The sequence below is a fragment of the Apteryx mantelli genome, chromosome 7 (genome assembly GCF_036417845.1).
Source record: "Apteryx mantelli isolate bAptMan1 chromosome 7, bAptMan1.hap1, whole genome shotgun sequence".
NCBI classification, from domain to species: Eukaryota; Metazoa; Chordata; class Aves; order Apterygiformes; family Apterygidae; genus Apteryx; species Apteryx mantelli.
The window spans coordinates 5,670,293-5,686,655 of record NC_089984.1 but is presented as its reverse complement, the minus strand read 5'-3'; the positions used below and the strand labels follow the sequence as shown (position 1 = coordinate 5,686,655).

Below are 16,363 nucleotides of genomic sequence, written 5' to 3'. Positions count from 1 at the left end.
CCTCTTGGTAGATCCCATTCTTCTTTGTCTGTTCTAGGAAAAAACCATGATAGTTATAAGCTGTGTCTGTCTTGGCAGGTGTTCTCATCCCAAAATGAGAGCTGGTCGCTAGCAGAGGGACTTCCTGTGTAGAAACTGAGACCGCAAACCTGACGTAACACTTCCGGGTTGGCCATTGAAATGATTATTTTGGCCACCCACCTTCATGTGGGAGTTGAATATTGTAAATTAAAGGCCAAGTTGCACTAGAAGATGGTTAAAATATATAGTTGCTGTTTAAAATACAGATAGTTTAGATCAATAAAACTTTCAAAATTAAGTGGAACACAGAAATGGGTATTTTAAAAGGAAGATAAAAAATTAAGGCACAATTTTAAAATGCTTAAAGTGTTGATCCTTAGAATATACTTAAATGGCACTTGGACTGGCACTTCTGCAGTGAGCCAAATCAAGGAGTTGAACAGACTGTGGGCTCAGCTGAATGCTAGTTTTGCTGCAGGGAATGGGATGAAAATGTGTGTGGGACTGTGGTAGCCTTGCCTTGGATTGGTTTAAATGGCTGTGAAACTGCACCTTCAGGGTAATGCTGCAGTAAGGCTTTGTCAGGGTTGCCTCTTGCAGTTTGGCTGGTGGTGGAAAAAAGCTTGTGTCTCCTGGGACTTGTCTCCCCTTTCTGACTCTTTGAAATGTAAAGTTAAATTTTGCTTATGTAAGTGTACGTGCTTGAGAGTTCCCCCACCGCTTGTGCGCTCTCACTTCCTAACTTGAATCTCCAGCTGTGATCAGGTAGCTTTCCAGAAACAAAAGGTAAGGCTGCTTGATGCTCATAGGAAGGAGGACAGTGATGCTAGTTTATTTTTCCTTTGGTCCTGTTCTACTGGTTTACCTTTCTTTTGATATTCAGGGATAACTTAAACTTACTCCTAAATAGTTGGAGTTGCCTCAAAAATCTACTTTGAGCAGAGAGTACGAATAAGGAATAAGGACATTCTAGCTACTGTCTTTGTTCAACTTGTTTTTGCCTATGTGAGGATTTGAGTGTTCAGTGTTTTCTGACCAGGTTAGTATCTTAACATGAGCAATGTTATTCATGTTGCACCACTTCATATGCTGAAGTGATGGAGCTGTTTTTTAGCATTAGAATTACAAAGGCAAATGAGAAAACTGGTTGCACCGTACATTTTCAATAGGGAAACCTGATTTTAAGTGACTTGATGGTTTTCCTTGAAACTTACAGGATCTCTCTGCCTGCTGATGGTTTGAGATTTGGCACTGGGTGACTTGAGGACAGTGCTGCTGCAGCTGCTTTGAGTGAATGATGTGGGTCGCTGGATTAAGAAGAAAGAGTAGTGGCAAGCACTTAGTGCATTCAAATTGTCAGCTGACCCGTGGTAGTATGTCTTAAATTTTTTTTTAAATAAAAACAGATGAATCGGATTATGGTGCTTAAAGGATCAAGGTTTGCACATCCTGAACGGGGAGTTATTTCTGACTTCAGGGAGCTCTCTGGTTCAGTGAAGGCTCCATCAGTTGCAGCTGAACATAAGTTGAATGTGTTGGCAAATTGTGAATCTAGGAGAGACAAAAGGGCAAGAAGCAGCAGAATTCTATAGCAATAGATTTGTGATGAAACATAGTCTCAAATTTTGCAGTTCTGACAGATAGGGCCCTGATGCATTCTACCTTGCTTCGTGCTCAGTTGGGTGGCTTGCATCAGTTGCAGGGTGTGTGGGGGTAAAGTAAATAGTTTTAACTTGCTTTATTGTTTATCTTGTGTTGCCCAGAAACCTTGTGTGATTAAAGAATTGGATGGGACTGTGCTGTCCTGTGAAGGGGGAAACAAACCTTGTCTGTCTGGTGGGGTAGGGTGGAGTGCGTGCTTAGATTCTGCAAAACACTTTATTGCCTTGCCTCCAGAATAAGCAGTTACTGGGAAGAGAGGAACACGTTGATCTGACTCTACCCAACTTAACTCAGACCGTTTTAGAGCAGCTTGTTGCGTATGGCATCCGCAGCTGCTTGCTCAAGGCTCTGCTGCAGTTCTTGTTCAGCACTGCTGTTGGTGACTGTCCCCGATTGCCTTCTAGTTTCTTCCATAGAAGTTCTGCTTCTCTTTGCCGAAGTTCTGAAACTCTGCAATATTCTCAGAAATGAATCGGGGTTTGCTTTGCCTCTTGCAAAGATGACTCCATGCCTGAGGCTGCATATCTGACTAGGTTTAGCCTAATTTTGACTATATAAAATTGTGGGGGTGGATAAAACATACCAGGCTTAAACATCACTAAATCAGTGCATCTTTGGGAGATTTTGAAATTATTTTCACACCCAGTATTTACAGTATTTATGTAATTACATGATCAGATTGTGGGAATGGGAATACATTCTGAGTGTTTTAAGCTGTGGTCTTTAGGTGTCTTCTGTGAGAGTAATGATTATAGTACAGCTATATTTTGGATATTAAAATAAGCAGTTAAGTGTAATAGCATTTAAGATAACAGTCATAAATATTTAACTCTTGTAATTGCTCTGGTATCAGATGTTTTTGAATATAAACGGAGCTGGCTGATTAAAATATTTGTGGAAACATAATGCGGACGCTCACATGTCAGAACACGAGGATGCTACTTTGAAAAAGGGTGGGGGGAGGCTATTGGTGCGGTAAAGCCAAACAGCTGCAAATTGCCAAATTCTCAGTTGTTGTTCCAACCTAATTTTTTTTTTTTTTTTGCACTTGTACTTACATGGTATACTGAGTGATATAGGAGTCCAGAGGGAAGTGCAGATTGTAGTCAGATAATTAAAGTCTAATATAATGCATACACCATAGGGAGACAGAGTTACGGTTGCACTATCACCTGTAAATCTCACATTTGCAAACTTAAGTGCTTGACTTGATAAGGTTTAAAAAACCCAAAGAACCTCAGTCATTTGAAACTGGGAACTCCCTGCTTGCTGCTGACAGCTAGTTGTGTACCCTGAGTCTCTGCAAGCGATAGTACTACTCCTTCCTTAATTAAAGGACAGTCTACAATAGCTGGCAACAAGAAAAGGTGATGTCTCAGGCTGACATGGTAAATACAGGAAATCTAGTCTGGCATTTCCAAGTTGCCTACTCAGATAGCATTAAAGTAAATGCTAATTTAATTTAAAAAATCAACTTTTTGTGTACTTAATTAGAACATTCCTTTTAAATTACATTTCTGTCAAAGTAGTATTTTTCACCAGAACACTTGAAGATGGGTCTCTACTGCCAGAACTAGTTTCCTGTTGAAATTTAAACATTTGTTCTACCCCACCCCAGCCATTTATGTCATTAGCTAGTCTTAAAAAAAAAAAGTCATGCTGCTTTGAATAAGGAAAAGAACATTCCCATTCTCACAAGCAGCCCCCTGTTTGCCTTAAGAAAGAGATGAATCTGTTTGGATCAAGCTTACCAAAACAACCACAGTGTACTTTGGATTCAAATCTAAGGGATGGTAAAGTTGCCTCAGGATTAAAAAGGTCTGCGTAACTGGAAATTATGACTTCATGGTGTCTGTTAGATTTTTCTAAACTGTCACAGAACATATCTGGGGCATACTCTTCCTATGAGTTAGCTGCAATAATTTGTAATGGTCGTGTTGTGAGCCCTCCAAATGTCGGCATCCTGTTTACTTGCTTTTAAGCCCAACGGTTATTGCATTGTGTGTCTTCAATTTGTGCTATTGGAAAAATGTAGCCTGTGTTATGTAGGATGGATACCTACTGTGGCTGAACTGACCCTGAATTATTTTGCAGTTCTTGATTTGTTGAAGATAAAAGTTGCTTCTGCTTTACTGGTAACTGTACAAATTTGTCCATGTAGGCTGGAGAAATGGACCTATTGTATGCACAACTTTAAAAAAGCAATTGTTTGAAATAAAACTGGAATATTGCTAATATAAATAAAACAAAACGGTATAATTCTAAAGGTTGTTCTGGGGTAAGTGGTAACTTCTCTCTTCCAGTGAATTTCCCAGCTTTGCCTGTAGCACAGCCTGGGGCAAAAGTGCATGGATTGCTTCCTGTGTAATTTGGGGGATGTGGGGTATGTTATGGAATGAGAGGTAGTTTCAGTGTTTCTTTTGGTGTTGGGCAGCTACTAAACATCATTCTGAAATTCAGTACCATTTCTTTATTTTGGACTACATACATAAGTTTTTGTCTTACATGCACTGAATTTATGGTCAGCATTCGGAATGACATCCAAATGTGCAGTTTGCTACTGGATTGCACGAAATGAGATGTTCATAGTTGGTGTTTGAGGTCCTTTCTAATGAGAAGTAGCTCTCCTCGGCATAAGAATGAGTGCAACTCATGAACTGTCTCTTTTTTGCTGCTTTTGCCCACACCAAATGGCTTCCTCTGTTTATTAACTGAGTGCTTATTTGTTTGACGCAAATATATTGCAGACTGAGATTGGGGTCTATATTAAGGCCAAATAAGTGTTTTGTATATGTTATGTCAAAGTATTTAAAGGGAGCTAATTACTGGTTCTGGGAGCAAGATAATTCCTGAGGGACAGAAATAATGGGCTTAATTTTGTTTTGCTGAAGTAATGATACTGAAAAATGCATTAATGTTTGTTTTCTCCATTTAAAATGTCTTATATCAGTTTATTAAAAGATAGCAGACTATCCAAAAGGTACCATTTCTGGAGCTTTTTTCCCCATTTGGCCTTGAATTTGGGCTATTACATGTCATTGCAAATTATCTGAATGCTTTTATTGTGTCATAGCATTTGAAATATAGAGGGGTATACTGTTAGTTACTTCCGAAGTCTCTCATACCGGACCCTAGTGTTGGTAACTTAAAAAGATAAGTCCCAGTTCTCTCCTTTCTCTTTTTCCTGTCTTAAATTTGTGTTCTTTCCCATGTAAAAGCTGTGGTACTCTGATTGCTGCCTGTATACATTCACCAAGGAAAGGAGGGGTTGTACTGTACAATGCAGTTTGCTCTGTTAGCTTTTGGATGCTATGATAAAGCACTACAACAGTAAACACAATTTATTTGTGCTGCTTTGTCTGAAAATATCTACAATGTAAGGTAATTCGACCAGCCTATGCTTGGCATCCTGGCCCAGAAGTGGCAGACTAGGTAGTAGGAGACAGTCAACTCTGATACAGAAGATAGCAGCAACTGGGTCTGTGTTTCAGCATCTGTATGGTGCTGTGTGCACTCTTTTTTTCCTCCCTTAATTTTTTTTCTTTCTTCCAGCTGGTAAGATCAAGCTACATTGCTCTCTTCTGGGGAAAGCACTGTTTTCTGCTGGCAATGTCTTTTGAGGCTCGTCAAAGAAATGTTGCTTCTGCTAAAAATAGAAGCTACTGATCGCAGGGATAAGCAAGTTTTTCTTCTTAGAGTACAAGAATATTGACATACCAGTTTGTGTTGGCCTGGGGGGGAGAAATAGGCCTAGTCTCACCCATAGTTCTCAGAAGGGATATCTGCTTGCTAAACCACACTGTGAAAAGAGAAGCGGTGTGTTGTGCCATTGCCCTGTAAGATATACACCCAGCAACTTCTGTATGCCTGAGATAGCAACAGTGTGGATACAGGGTGCGGCGAGAGGTACAGTGCCGTGGTGTTGCCTCCTGCTCTGCATGGATTTGTGTAGTTTGGGCTTTAGAGATGCTCCCCTCTCCTTAAGCTCTTAAAAATGAGGCTTAAACCATGAGCTAGTTTAAGGAATGGATCTAGTTAAAAAGGGATCCAGCATAAAATCCCTGTAGCTCTGGCTGTATCAGCTTTGTAGGCGCTGTTGGGGAATGGTGCAGGCATAAAGGAGTGTCAGAATTGTGTGGCTGGGACAAGACCAGAAGATCCCTGAATTTGATGTGCCTTAAGTGCTGTGAAACACCACCTTATATTTGAAGTACAGTGGTGGATTTGAGTTTGCCCAGTTTGAGGTTTCTGTGATGGAAACTAAATTTAGCGTGAACCCACATTGACTAATTTTAACCTGCTGCTCTGTGAGGCTCTGTCTAGAGTTGTGCTGCATCAGCGATCAGAGTTGAGGTTTACCTTTGCTGTAGAATAGTAGCTGGATTTTAGGCTTTTGGAGGCCCCCCCGAAGTCTTCATGTTACAACTATAAATAGATTTATTCTGGAATGCCTGCTGTTTCTCACAAGATGGTCTCCCACCGTGGCTAAAGGTGGGTCTTGAAGCATGAGTTGAATTAACTCCATAGAGCTCTTTTAACACTTTTTTATTTAAATCTTTGAAAACTAGTGATAGTCATGCAATTCCATAGCAGGTATCCTTAGGCCTCATTTTAGGTGTGCTAGGAATTATTCCTTCAGGAATATAAGCTAGCTCCATTCCCCAACTTATTATTATTATTTTTATCTAAGTTGGAAAACTTTTTGAAAAAGAGTTAAAGCAGATGAAAACAAATCTGTTTGAATTGTGCGTGGTCTGGGTAACTTAATTACAGGATGTTTTGTTTTGGAGGAGATAAGGAAATGCTGTCCAGCCTGAATTTGTATACTTGACTTCTTGTTATCAGATATCTGAGGCTTTTTAAATTTAATCTATAGTAATCCTATACAATCTTGGATTTGGGATAGAAGAACTCAGTCCTTACTAAATAAGCTTCAATACTAACAAATACGGCTTAGATTCTTACTCAAGTTAACACATGCGTTATTCTTTGTTAGTACTGGTGTATCTTTTCCACTTCAAAATTTGGAAGAAAGGATGCTGTTGATTTATCTCAGATTGTGATAATTATCTTGTGTGTTTCTAAATGTAAAGTAGAACTCCTAAATATATAAACAGAAAGGCTGTAAGAAATGATAATTAAGGGACTACTAGAAATATAAAATGAATGTTTTAAACTGATCATCTCCCCTTCCACCCATTTATTTCAGGTTTATGACTCTGACTGTTGTGACAGCATTCTTCTGGAGCTGCGGGAATATCTGCCAAAATACTTCGGTGTCTGGTCACCACCTACTGCACCAAATGGTACTGTTCTAATTTTATCTGTTAGTCCCAATCTGCTGAAAAATCTTTTGGAGAATAATTTTTGGTAGTTGAGCGCTGCAGGGTTTTTGGTTTGTTTTTATTTTGTTGCCTTTTAAGCCTCTGACCCACTTGTGTTCTCTATAACAACGTGTTCCAGTTTGTAGTCCTCTGGCTGGGCCTGGGGGGAGACCTCCAAGCTGTGATCTGCTGCTGGGGGTCCCAAGGTTGAATCGCGTCACCTTGTTGTATCGCACAAAGCAGTTATTTCAGTAGGTACTTTTCTTAAGAGTACTGCTTGTCCTACGTTGGTTTTAAATGGAATGGAGCTCTGGTATCTTACCTTAGTATTTGTATAGCATGTTAGCAGTTGGGGAGAAGAGATTTTTGGAGGACAATTGGAAACAGAAAATATCCTTTTTTTGTTGTATACTTAAAATAGGAACTAGCCTGTTTCCTCTGCTCTTTCTTCCTCACATTGAAGAGATTGAACTTCTAGAACATACGGGAACCAAAGGATGCCATCAAGCCCATTTAAATATGTGGGCACCTAAATGAGAAGCTGTGATCTTGTACTATAATTCTGTCTTCTCTTCCTTATGCTGTCCCTGGATAGACTTGTCTTCCAAAGACAGCGGAAACTGCACTCTCCCAACTCTGAAGTGAAATGCAATGATGATTGTGGTAGTACCTAGCACTTTCTTGGCTCAAATTTGACTTCACATTTCCATATTTGGCACTAACTCAAATAGCTCTACCACAGCTATCTTCTTCCTTCCCTTGTAATTTTATGTGTCATGGAGCTCGCTTAGTGTCCTCTCCAAATTGCAAATCAATTTTTCCTACTCGCAGTAGGATCTTAAGATGTTAAAATGTGTGATCTAGCCAAGATACGGTAATTCAACACATCCTTAGTTTATGTTGCGAATTAACTAACACCGCATGGTGGGGCTGAATTTTGGCAGGTCTCCACAAGTAGTAGAGATGTAGCCGCTAGGAATAACTGCTTAAAGGAGGGGTAACACTCTGTTTGTTTGCCGAAGATTATGCAGTACCAGGAGCTCCTTTGATACAAGGCTAGGGCAAGAGGGTTTGAATAAAACACTCCATTGCCAACTCTACTATCTGTAGTATTAAAGGGTGTCTGGTAGTTCTGGTAGAAGTCAGGTTTATGGAGATGAACAGAAAATGTGTGTGTTGGCTACTTCCAAAACTAAATGGTTTTTAACACTAATAATTGGCTTGAGCCTTTCAAGTTAGAAGTTTTGTTGATTAGAGGGCATTGGTAAACATAGCTTTACTAATGCCAGGTGTGGAAGAAAACCTGTGATGCGTTTGCATTTGTGCATCAGTGCTCAACACCAAAAGACATCGGAACTGAAGAGAATCACCAATACTGCATTTAGACTGGGTAAAAAGTAGGAAATCAAGTTTAGAAAACTTTATTTTGGGGGGAGATTAGGGTTGAGGGTTTATTACCAGTCTCCTTTCTACCCCTGCCCCTCCATTAGCTGTGGTCTTACCTGTGGCGCCATTCAAAAGATTGAACTTTGTTTAACTGCTGTGGTGTGCCCCAGTGACATTAGATGAAGGAATCTAGCTGCTAAAGAGGCATCTAGCTATTAAATTTATACCCAAGTTGTATTTGTAGCCTTTTGCAGTCTTGCTGTTGGAAGCCTAATGTTTCCTTTGACTGTCACTGCTCTACAGATTGTGGGGACAAAGCTCCAGACAACCTTTGAGCAGTGAACGTAATAATTCCTTATTGTTGCTAAATGAACATAAGTAACCTCTCTTAAAGAATATAAGACTAGATCAGTTTCCAGATCCCCTCTGCTTGCTGCGTATTCTGAACTGTGTGTGTGTGTATTTTTAACAGTGTTTGTGTGAAGGAGAAACTGCTTCTATCTCTTGCCAGGGCAGAGAGAGGGTGGCCATGGGCATTTTTTTATCTAGAGTTCCTTTATTTATGAGGTAGTGAGGGAAAGGAGAGCTCTTTGGCAACAGGTAGGTGTCTTATGTGCGTAGCTTCAGAGTTGTTATTTTGGGAAGAGGGTTGGGAGTCTGAGTAGCATGAAGAGAATCTGAGGCTTGCAGTAGGAAAATCTGAGACTAAATGAATTTAGGACCACACTGAAGATAATCTGTGACACTCTCCAAGTGTCTGTATGACAGGTGAGCAGGAACTGTGGTGGGCAAGGTGGAGAACACAGGTAATTTTTTCTCCATAGAGAAAGGTTTAGGGAGACAAGTGTGAGGCTTCTGTGCTAAAACTGTAGGTAAATGGATGAAATTGCTAGCTAAATGAGATGAAATGTTAAGGGTTAATTAGAACGTAGGAATGGCCATCCCTAACCTTACACAAGAGTCATCTTGGATGATATGCTCTCTAGCAGGTGCCGAAGTACACAAGAAGATGCTGCTGCATGCTTGCCTTCTGCTGAACTTTTCATCTTCTCAGCAGAAAAGATACCAATATTTACAAGGATTGTATCCATAAAAATGTGTGGAACTGTCCTGTTACCCTGAAATCGCATACCTCAACATAACAAAAGCATCTGCCTAGGCCCTCTGGGTCTTGCTTTACCCTCAGTCACACCGCTAGTGCGATGGCATAGGAGCCAGGGTTAGAGATGGATGACGCTACATCTCCCAAGTCAAGCTAAAATTGGGGTGAGACAATGTTATTTGAAGTCTGGTTTCAGTGGCATTGTAGGCATTTGGAGTGTATTAGTAAACATGTGGAAAAGTTGTTATAAATATGTGTAGGAGCCAAACTGACTTTCCTATCTCCTGCTGAGAGCTCTAGGATTCTGTTTTTTGCTGCCTACTTGTTGCCCCTGGTTTCAGTCTTCCCCCTGTCAGTAACTTTATTGCTGTTCATTGCATTCTCCTCTGGGCTCTAATTTTTGTTGCCTAAAATGAGAACAGGGTAGATAAATATAACTTATAACCAAATCTTTCTTTTCTTCTCTTGTTGCTGGGAGCAACTGAGGCTTTCTCTGCTTATTCATGTTTTGAGAGATGCCTTGTAAATTATGAAGTCAGATGCCTCAAGTTATTTTCTCACTTCTGATTCCAGTAAGGACTGAATGCTTCAGCATGTGCGTGCTGAAGTCCGCAGTGGTCCATGCCGTACATACGTGCTGAATTTTGGTCTTTTTTTCTGTTTGTCCCCTTTGGGACTGTAGTAAAATATGTAAAGAATATGTCAAGCCACATCTTCCTCTCTGCTGAAAAATAGAAAGGGGAGGAGGCGAAGCCTCTGAGGAATGGTTTGTTTAAATTCTAGAAATACATTTTGAGGAAAACGTACCGAAGCTAAGATACAAGCATCCTTATGCATTCTTTTCCCTGTATGGGTTTTTAATTTAACCTGTGTTTGGATAGCTTGAGACTTGTTTTATTGGTATGCAGCATTTCTACATGACATATGCAGCACATCTAATTGTGTAATAGAAAATTGTTTGTATTAGTGAATATGTAATTTTCAGAAGCACTTTGGGTTAGCAGTCTTCTACATAATATTTTAGAAAATATCAAGCGCTTGAAATTGTGTATTTTTAAACAGAATAGGAAGGAGAGCTGTAGTTATCTCTGCTCTGCTGTAGACTTACTGTTGACTTTGGAAAGGATACTTAGGCTCAGATGAAAGGGTAGTAAGAGCACCTAACTAGAATAAGCACTAAAATAAGGTAGTGAAGTGATACCTGTGGATGTCTGAATCTAGTCCTCAGTTTCTTTTTGCCTCGGTCTTAATGCTTCACAAGGTATTGGAGGGGTAACTGTGTTAAAAGTTGTGGTGCATTCTGATACTGTGACTTTTTTGGGTCCGTGTCAGTAGACCAGAGACTTCAAGATACTGAACACACTGCAAATAAGAAACAAATAGTGCCAAGAGAGAACAGGCATAAACACTTGATGCATTTTCCGAAGCTGTAATCGGCAGGGGGGAACCTTGAAATAATACTTTATCTGTTGTGGCACCTTCCCCTTTTGCCCCCCTGCCCCAGCAAAAAGTCTTTGGAGATTGTGGGAGTGTATTGAGCAGAATCTAGTGTTGAGCAGACCTAACAATCTAAATTCTGAGTTAGCAGTTAGCTAAAGATGAAGAATTAAAGAATAATTCCAAAAAAGTGTGTGAGAGATGAGTCATTTCTAGATAATTCACAAACTTGGCCAAGTAATTGGTGTTTTCCAGAGTTACTGTTAACTCCAAAATTATTTTAACTTTTTTTAATAGTAATGGTTATGCTTTAGTAGGACAGTATGGGAGATTCTAGTTTAACAGCTATGAAATGGGTGGGGAATTAAAGTGACAGGTATCTAAATCTTTAACTGTTTTGGAGATGCGGAATTTTGGTGCTGTATGCTTGTAAAGAGCGGTTTGGACAAGTGGAGCGGAGGATAGAGGATACCCATGAGTGCTCCACAAGTGCTCATGGCCTTTGATGGAACGCGTACAGTTATCTTGCCTGCATGTTGTCTGAAGGAAAATATGTTGGTTTCTGGGAAATCTGGTTCTGCTTTTTAAACTAATTGTTTTTATGGGTTCACTTTTTGTTGCATTACAAAAATAGAGACATTATACACTGCTTCATATCCTTTTTTTTTTTTTTAGGATTGACTAAAAAATTGCATCTAAACTGTGCAATCTTTGTGCCCAATGGCTTTTGATAGTTAGGGTAAGTGTAGTTGTGTGGGGGTTTTTTTGTACGTGTTTCATGACAGGCCATGAGTATCTTCTGCCTCCTCCCCTGAACTAAGCAAAAAGACTATTGTGAGAGTAATGCAAGACTCATGACAAATGCTGGTTTGAATCTGGAGGTGCCAACAGCCTAATCCATGAAGGATTGCAGCTATTTCCTGAGATGTTTGTGTTTATGTGTGTGTGTGTATGTACATAAATACATAGGTATATACACTCACTCGTTCTTTTTTCTTTCCACGGCAAACCTCTGATTCGGTGCCTTTGAGAGGTCAGTTTGGAAAACCTTGAATTTCACTTATTTGTTGTTCCTGGATTGTTTTAGAGTGATGACACAAATATATTGATTATAATGACTTCGATAATAAACAAAAAAGGTAGGTGTGAAGGATGACACATTTCTACAGCTTTGGTTGAGCTAACAGATAGATAAGGGGTTATATAGATTTCCCTGGATTCAGTACTGCTTTGCCAATATCTGACTGAATCTGACCACATTTGAAAACTTGGAATAGAAAAAATGGAGGCTGTGCATCAGGTGATAAAGAATAAACTTCCTGGCAGGGAGAATATTTGTCTTGCTTCCCCTTAGGGTGCATCTAGTGAACAAATATTGAGTATATTTGCTGCCCATGGCTTCTGTGAGTTAAGTTTGAGTTATTTTTGGCCTGGATATCCCTGCAGTTGTAGTTAACAAACTTGTTTCATGGGTGAGCTGGTCTATAACAAAACACTTTTTTCTGTAGCTAGATTGATTCTGCAGCCTGCTGGGCAATGGAGAGTAACGTAAGCTGATACAGTGAGTTAATGGAAGATTGCAGTTTCTTTAAAATGGAATTTATTGGTTTGACATACTTCCCTGAGCATGACTATACATTAAAAATATGCTTAGTCTCATTTATAGATAAAGCAGGCATCTAAGGATTAAATCCGGTTTATTTGATTGATACATATGTAGTTTTGGGAACTGAGTCATTCAGTCGTAACGATAACATGGTATAAAAATTACCAAGGTCTGAATAGAACTTCCGAAGTAATAAAAGCCAATTTAATTTCTTATCATTAGGAGTATGTTTCTGCTTTTTAAGTAGAAATGGAGCATTGCTGTTTGTTGGCTTCTGCTTGACTTTGGTTTTGCTACCTGTCTATACAGCCTATCAAATGGGGGCACTTTGTCCCTCTTCTGCTCTTTAAATTTGAACTGCGGAAGTTTTCCTTTCTTTGGCAATCCCATTTTAGAGTGTGCTGGAGAGCTGGGGGAGAACAGGATGTTTGTGTGTATGCGGATTTCTTCAAAGCCAAGGAGATACATTCATGCAGTAGGCTATACTTGAAAGAAGACTTAATTTTATATGAAGATCGTGATGGACTTTCTGCAAAAAAAATTTAAACAATTTTATGAAGAGTGTGGAAAAACTATTGTGTTAATAGTGTGTGTGGACTTGCTGCACTGGCAGAGACTGGAGATCTCTCCAAGTTTTCTCCAACCAGACTTGTCTGATAGTCTGAGAGTTAAGTTTGTTTTCTTGTACTCTGACAACTGGTGCTGTAAGTCTTGTTGGAAAAGACTTCTTGCGTCGGGGAAAAGCATAAACCACTTTGATTAAGCTTTAGATAGTCCTTTAGAAACTGGTTTTAGATGGTCCTTCAGAAACCTTAGAAAGCTTCCTTCAAACGTTTTGGGTTTTGAGTGTGTGTGGTTGGTTGTTTTTTTGCCTGTTTTGGATTTTTTTTTTTTTCTTTTCACCTTGCCATCCCTACACAACTCTTGGGAATGGATAAAAAGAAGCCTAAGATTCAAGGAATTTTTCCCCCAAAAGGTGTGACATGGGAAGGAGAGGGGAAAAGAGGAGAAATGAGATGTATTTCTGTTGCTGTATGGTGTGGCTATGAAATGTTAATTTTGTTTTTTAAAATGAAACAAAAACTTGCAATTTTATTTCTAGCCCTTTTGCACATATAAAGGAAACACCATCTCCGCTGCAAAACCAACCATGTGCTTACGTGCAGTTGTGTGTGCTTATTAATGTTAGTTGAAGTATGTTAATGGCTTAAGAGCTACTTATGAATTTCATCTGGGCAATAATTTGAATTTGAGTGCTAGGTTGGCACTCTTTATATACACTTTACTAAGCCATAGGCCTTTGGAATTTAATGTCAATGAAATCTGTGGGTGTCAATGACCATGATTTAGTCTGTATTCAGAGACAAATTTGGCTGTCTTTTAAAGAACTTGCATGGTGCTGGACTTTAAACCCTTTTCCCTCCCCCAAAGCTCAGCAGGAATCGTATAGCTATTTTGCTTTGACCCACTGTTAATTAAAGTTTTCTCTTCTTAACAGATATGTATCTAAAACTGGAAGATGTGACCCGTAAGTTTAATAAGCCTTGTATAATGGACGTAAAAATAGGTCAGAAAAGTTACGATCCATATGCTTCAGCTGAGAAGATACAGCAACAGGTCAGCAAGTACCCGCTAATGGAAGAGATCGGCTTTTTGGTGCTCGGCATGAGGGTAAGAACTTGTTTTGCTTTCAGATTCAGTTTATGCTTTGGCCTGCTGTCCAACACCAGGTTCAGAGGTGAACTTCTTTAACTAATGATAATCCATTGGAGGTTTTAGGCCCGTGATCTGAATATGTTGGTAGTACTGGTATCGAGTGTCACATGAAATAAGTTTCAAACCATTGCTAGTGTTCAAAGCAAATGTTTAACTTCACCAGGTCCCTTCAGAGATTCTAAGTGCAACCTGAGTTTGTATATGTGTATGACAGATGTTGGGTTATGCTGGAATTACCTAAAACTGAAGTAGTTCCAATTGATTCTTCTCACTTAGCAGCTTTTTTAAAGATTATCCAAGCTTTTTTTGGCCTTTAGGCTTGTATTCGAGATTTACATACAGGATCAATTCTCATAATGATTTAACAACAGGCTGTACACTCTCCCAATTTTTAATTTTGATTTTTTGTATTTTTTTATGCACATTTGCTTACTTCTACTTTAATGAAGTGAGAAAAGTCATTTGAATATGTTTAGGAAAGAGCAGGTTAACTTTTGGCAGATGGTGCATGTAGTTATAAATAGCTGCTTGTATTCTGGGTTTAAAAATGTTTTCCACCAGAAGAAAACATCTGGTGCTTGTATGCTTGAGGAACAATTGTCAGTTGGAGACTAGCTAGAGATGAATAAGGACTTTTAGATGTCCATACTAACTCTATTACATTTCCTTATTTTAGGTACAGAGAAAAATGAAGATTCAGTATTTGTGCATAGATTACTCTAAAATTTCAACATAAGTTTTGCGAAACTTCTGCAGATCAGGAACCACTTAGATTTTTTTTTCACATCTGTAAAAGAGATCCCTCATGCTGAAGTGCATTCAGACATTAGAATTTTATAGCCTTATGGACAACAGGGAAACTCCAGAGTCATCAGAGATACTATCCCACAGTGTTGAAGCCTTTAATGTGTATATTCCTATGCTGTTCATCAGGCTCCTTCTGTTTTGTTTTCTTATTTTTGCTTTTTTTAGGGAGGTCCTCCTTTATCTTGTTGAATGGCTCTGCTTAAAGTGGATGTGGTTTTTTTGTTTCCTTTTTTCACTCCTGTCAAGGTTGGCACAGGAATAACTTTCTTGCTTTCTGATGAGAGATTCTTGGTTGTCCTTCTTGCATAGTCAAAGCCAAAGCTTCTAAAGCCCTGCAGCACCAAGCGTAAATGGCTGCAGCCTTGTCAAGCTTCCAGTTGACTTAGATAGCAGTGACACGCAGGTTGCACCAGTTGTTTGAAAGAATTCTAATATTTCGAGTGTTTTCGTACTTAATTGTCTAAGCTCTCAGCCTTAACTCTGTCTTGAGATAAGCTTTTACAGCTATAAATTATAGCAGTCATGAGTAGTAGTTATGTAAAATTGTATAAGGGAATGTGGGAGTGGAATCAAAAGCTAGTCAAACAGTTTAGATCCAGAAGGAAGGCTGGAGATTATAGCTTTGGATTTGGCTTATATTGTTACATAACCTTTCTTATCTCGTGTGTAAAATAATGTATTTCACATTCTTTGTGTTTCATGACTAAAAAGAATGCTTCCTTTCACGGTGTTTTTTGCTTGCAACTACTGCTTCTAACACTGCCATTTATTGATGTCTTTATCCTGTTACAGAAATTCATTCCATTCCCTAATTAAAACTATCTTTATAATGACGGTTCTTCCAAGCACTGCTGTTTCCCACCCCATGTTTAACTGTGCGAGGTCTGTGCATCTGGCACCAAATTGCATGTTGAAGTTATTTTCCAAAAAGACTTCAAAAGGTTCCTCCTCCCCTCGTGTGACACTTGAAGTATGCATTGACAAGGCATTTTCTGTGCTCAGCTGGCCCCTTCGTGTTAACAGGGCTCTCTCTGCCTGGAATCTTTCTTTATTCTTGCAAAGTTCTGGTCATAATATAAAATGCTCCCCTGCGTAGGTATTTACTGCCTAAAACAGCTAACGTGCTGGGTGAAGGATGCTAGTGTGTGTTGGACAAAATACAGTCTAACACAATTCAGAAAGTAGGTGGTTTTGGTTTTAATCTGTTTAATAGATTTCTTTGCGTGGGGGGGGGGGGCAGGGGGGTGTTTAAGTTCCTGCTTCAGAAGAACAAGAAAGAGGAGGGCCAGGAGAAGTAGAAAA

The 16,363-nt window shown here is 39.3% G+C and overlaps 1 protein-coding gene across 1 annotated transcript in view; it reads left to right on the top strand.

The window, feature by feature from the left end:
- The window catches only part of IPMK (inositol polyphosphate multikinase), a 42,414-nt gene that overhangs the window by 12,894 nt on the left and 13,157 nt on the right, over positions 1-16,363 (top strand). Inside the window, exons 3-4 of the mRNA XM_067299668.1 lie at positions 6,893-6,989; positions 14,037-14,209. Of these exons, the coding sequence (XP_067155769.1) occupies positions 6,893-6,989; positions 14,037-14,209 (270 nt within the window). The remainder of the gene's footprint in view (positions 1-6,892; positions 6,990-14,036; positions 14,210-16,363) is intronic.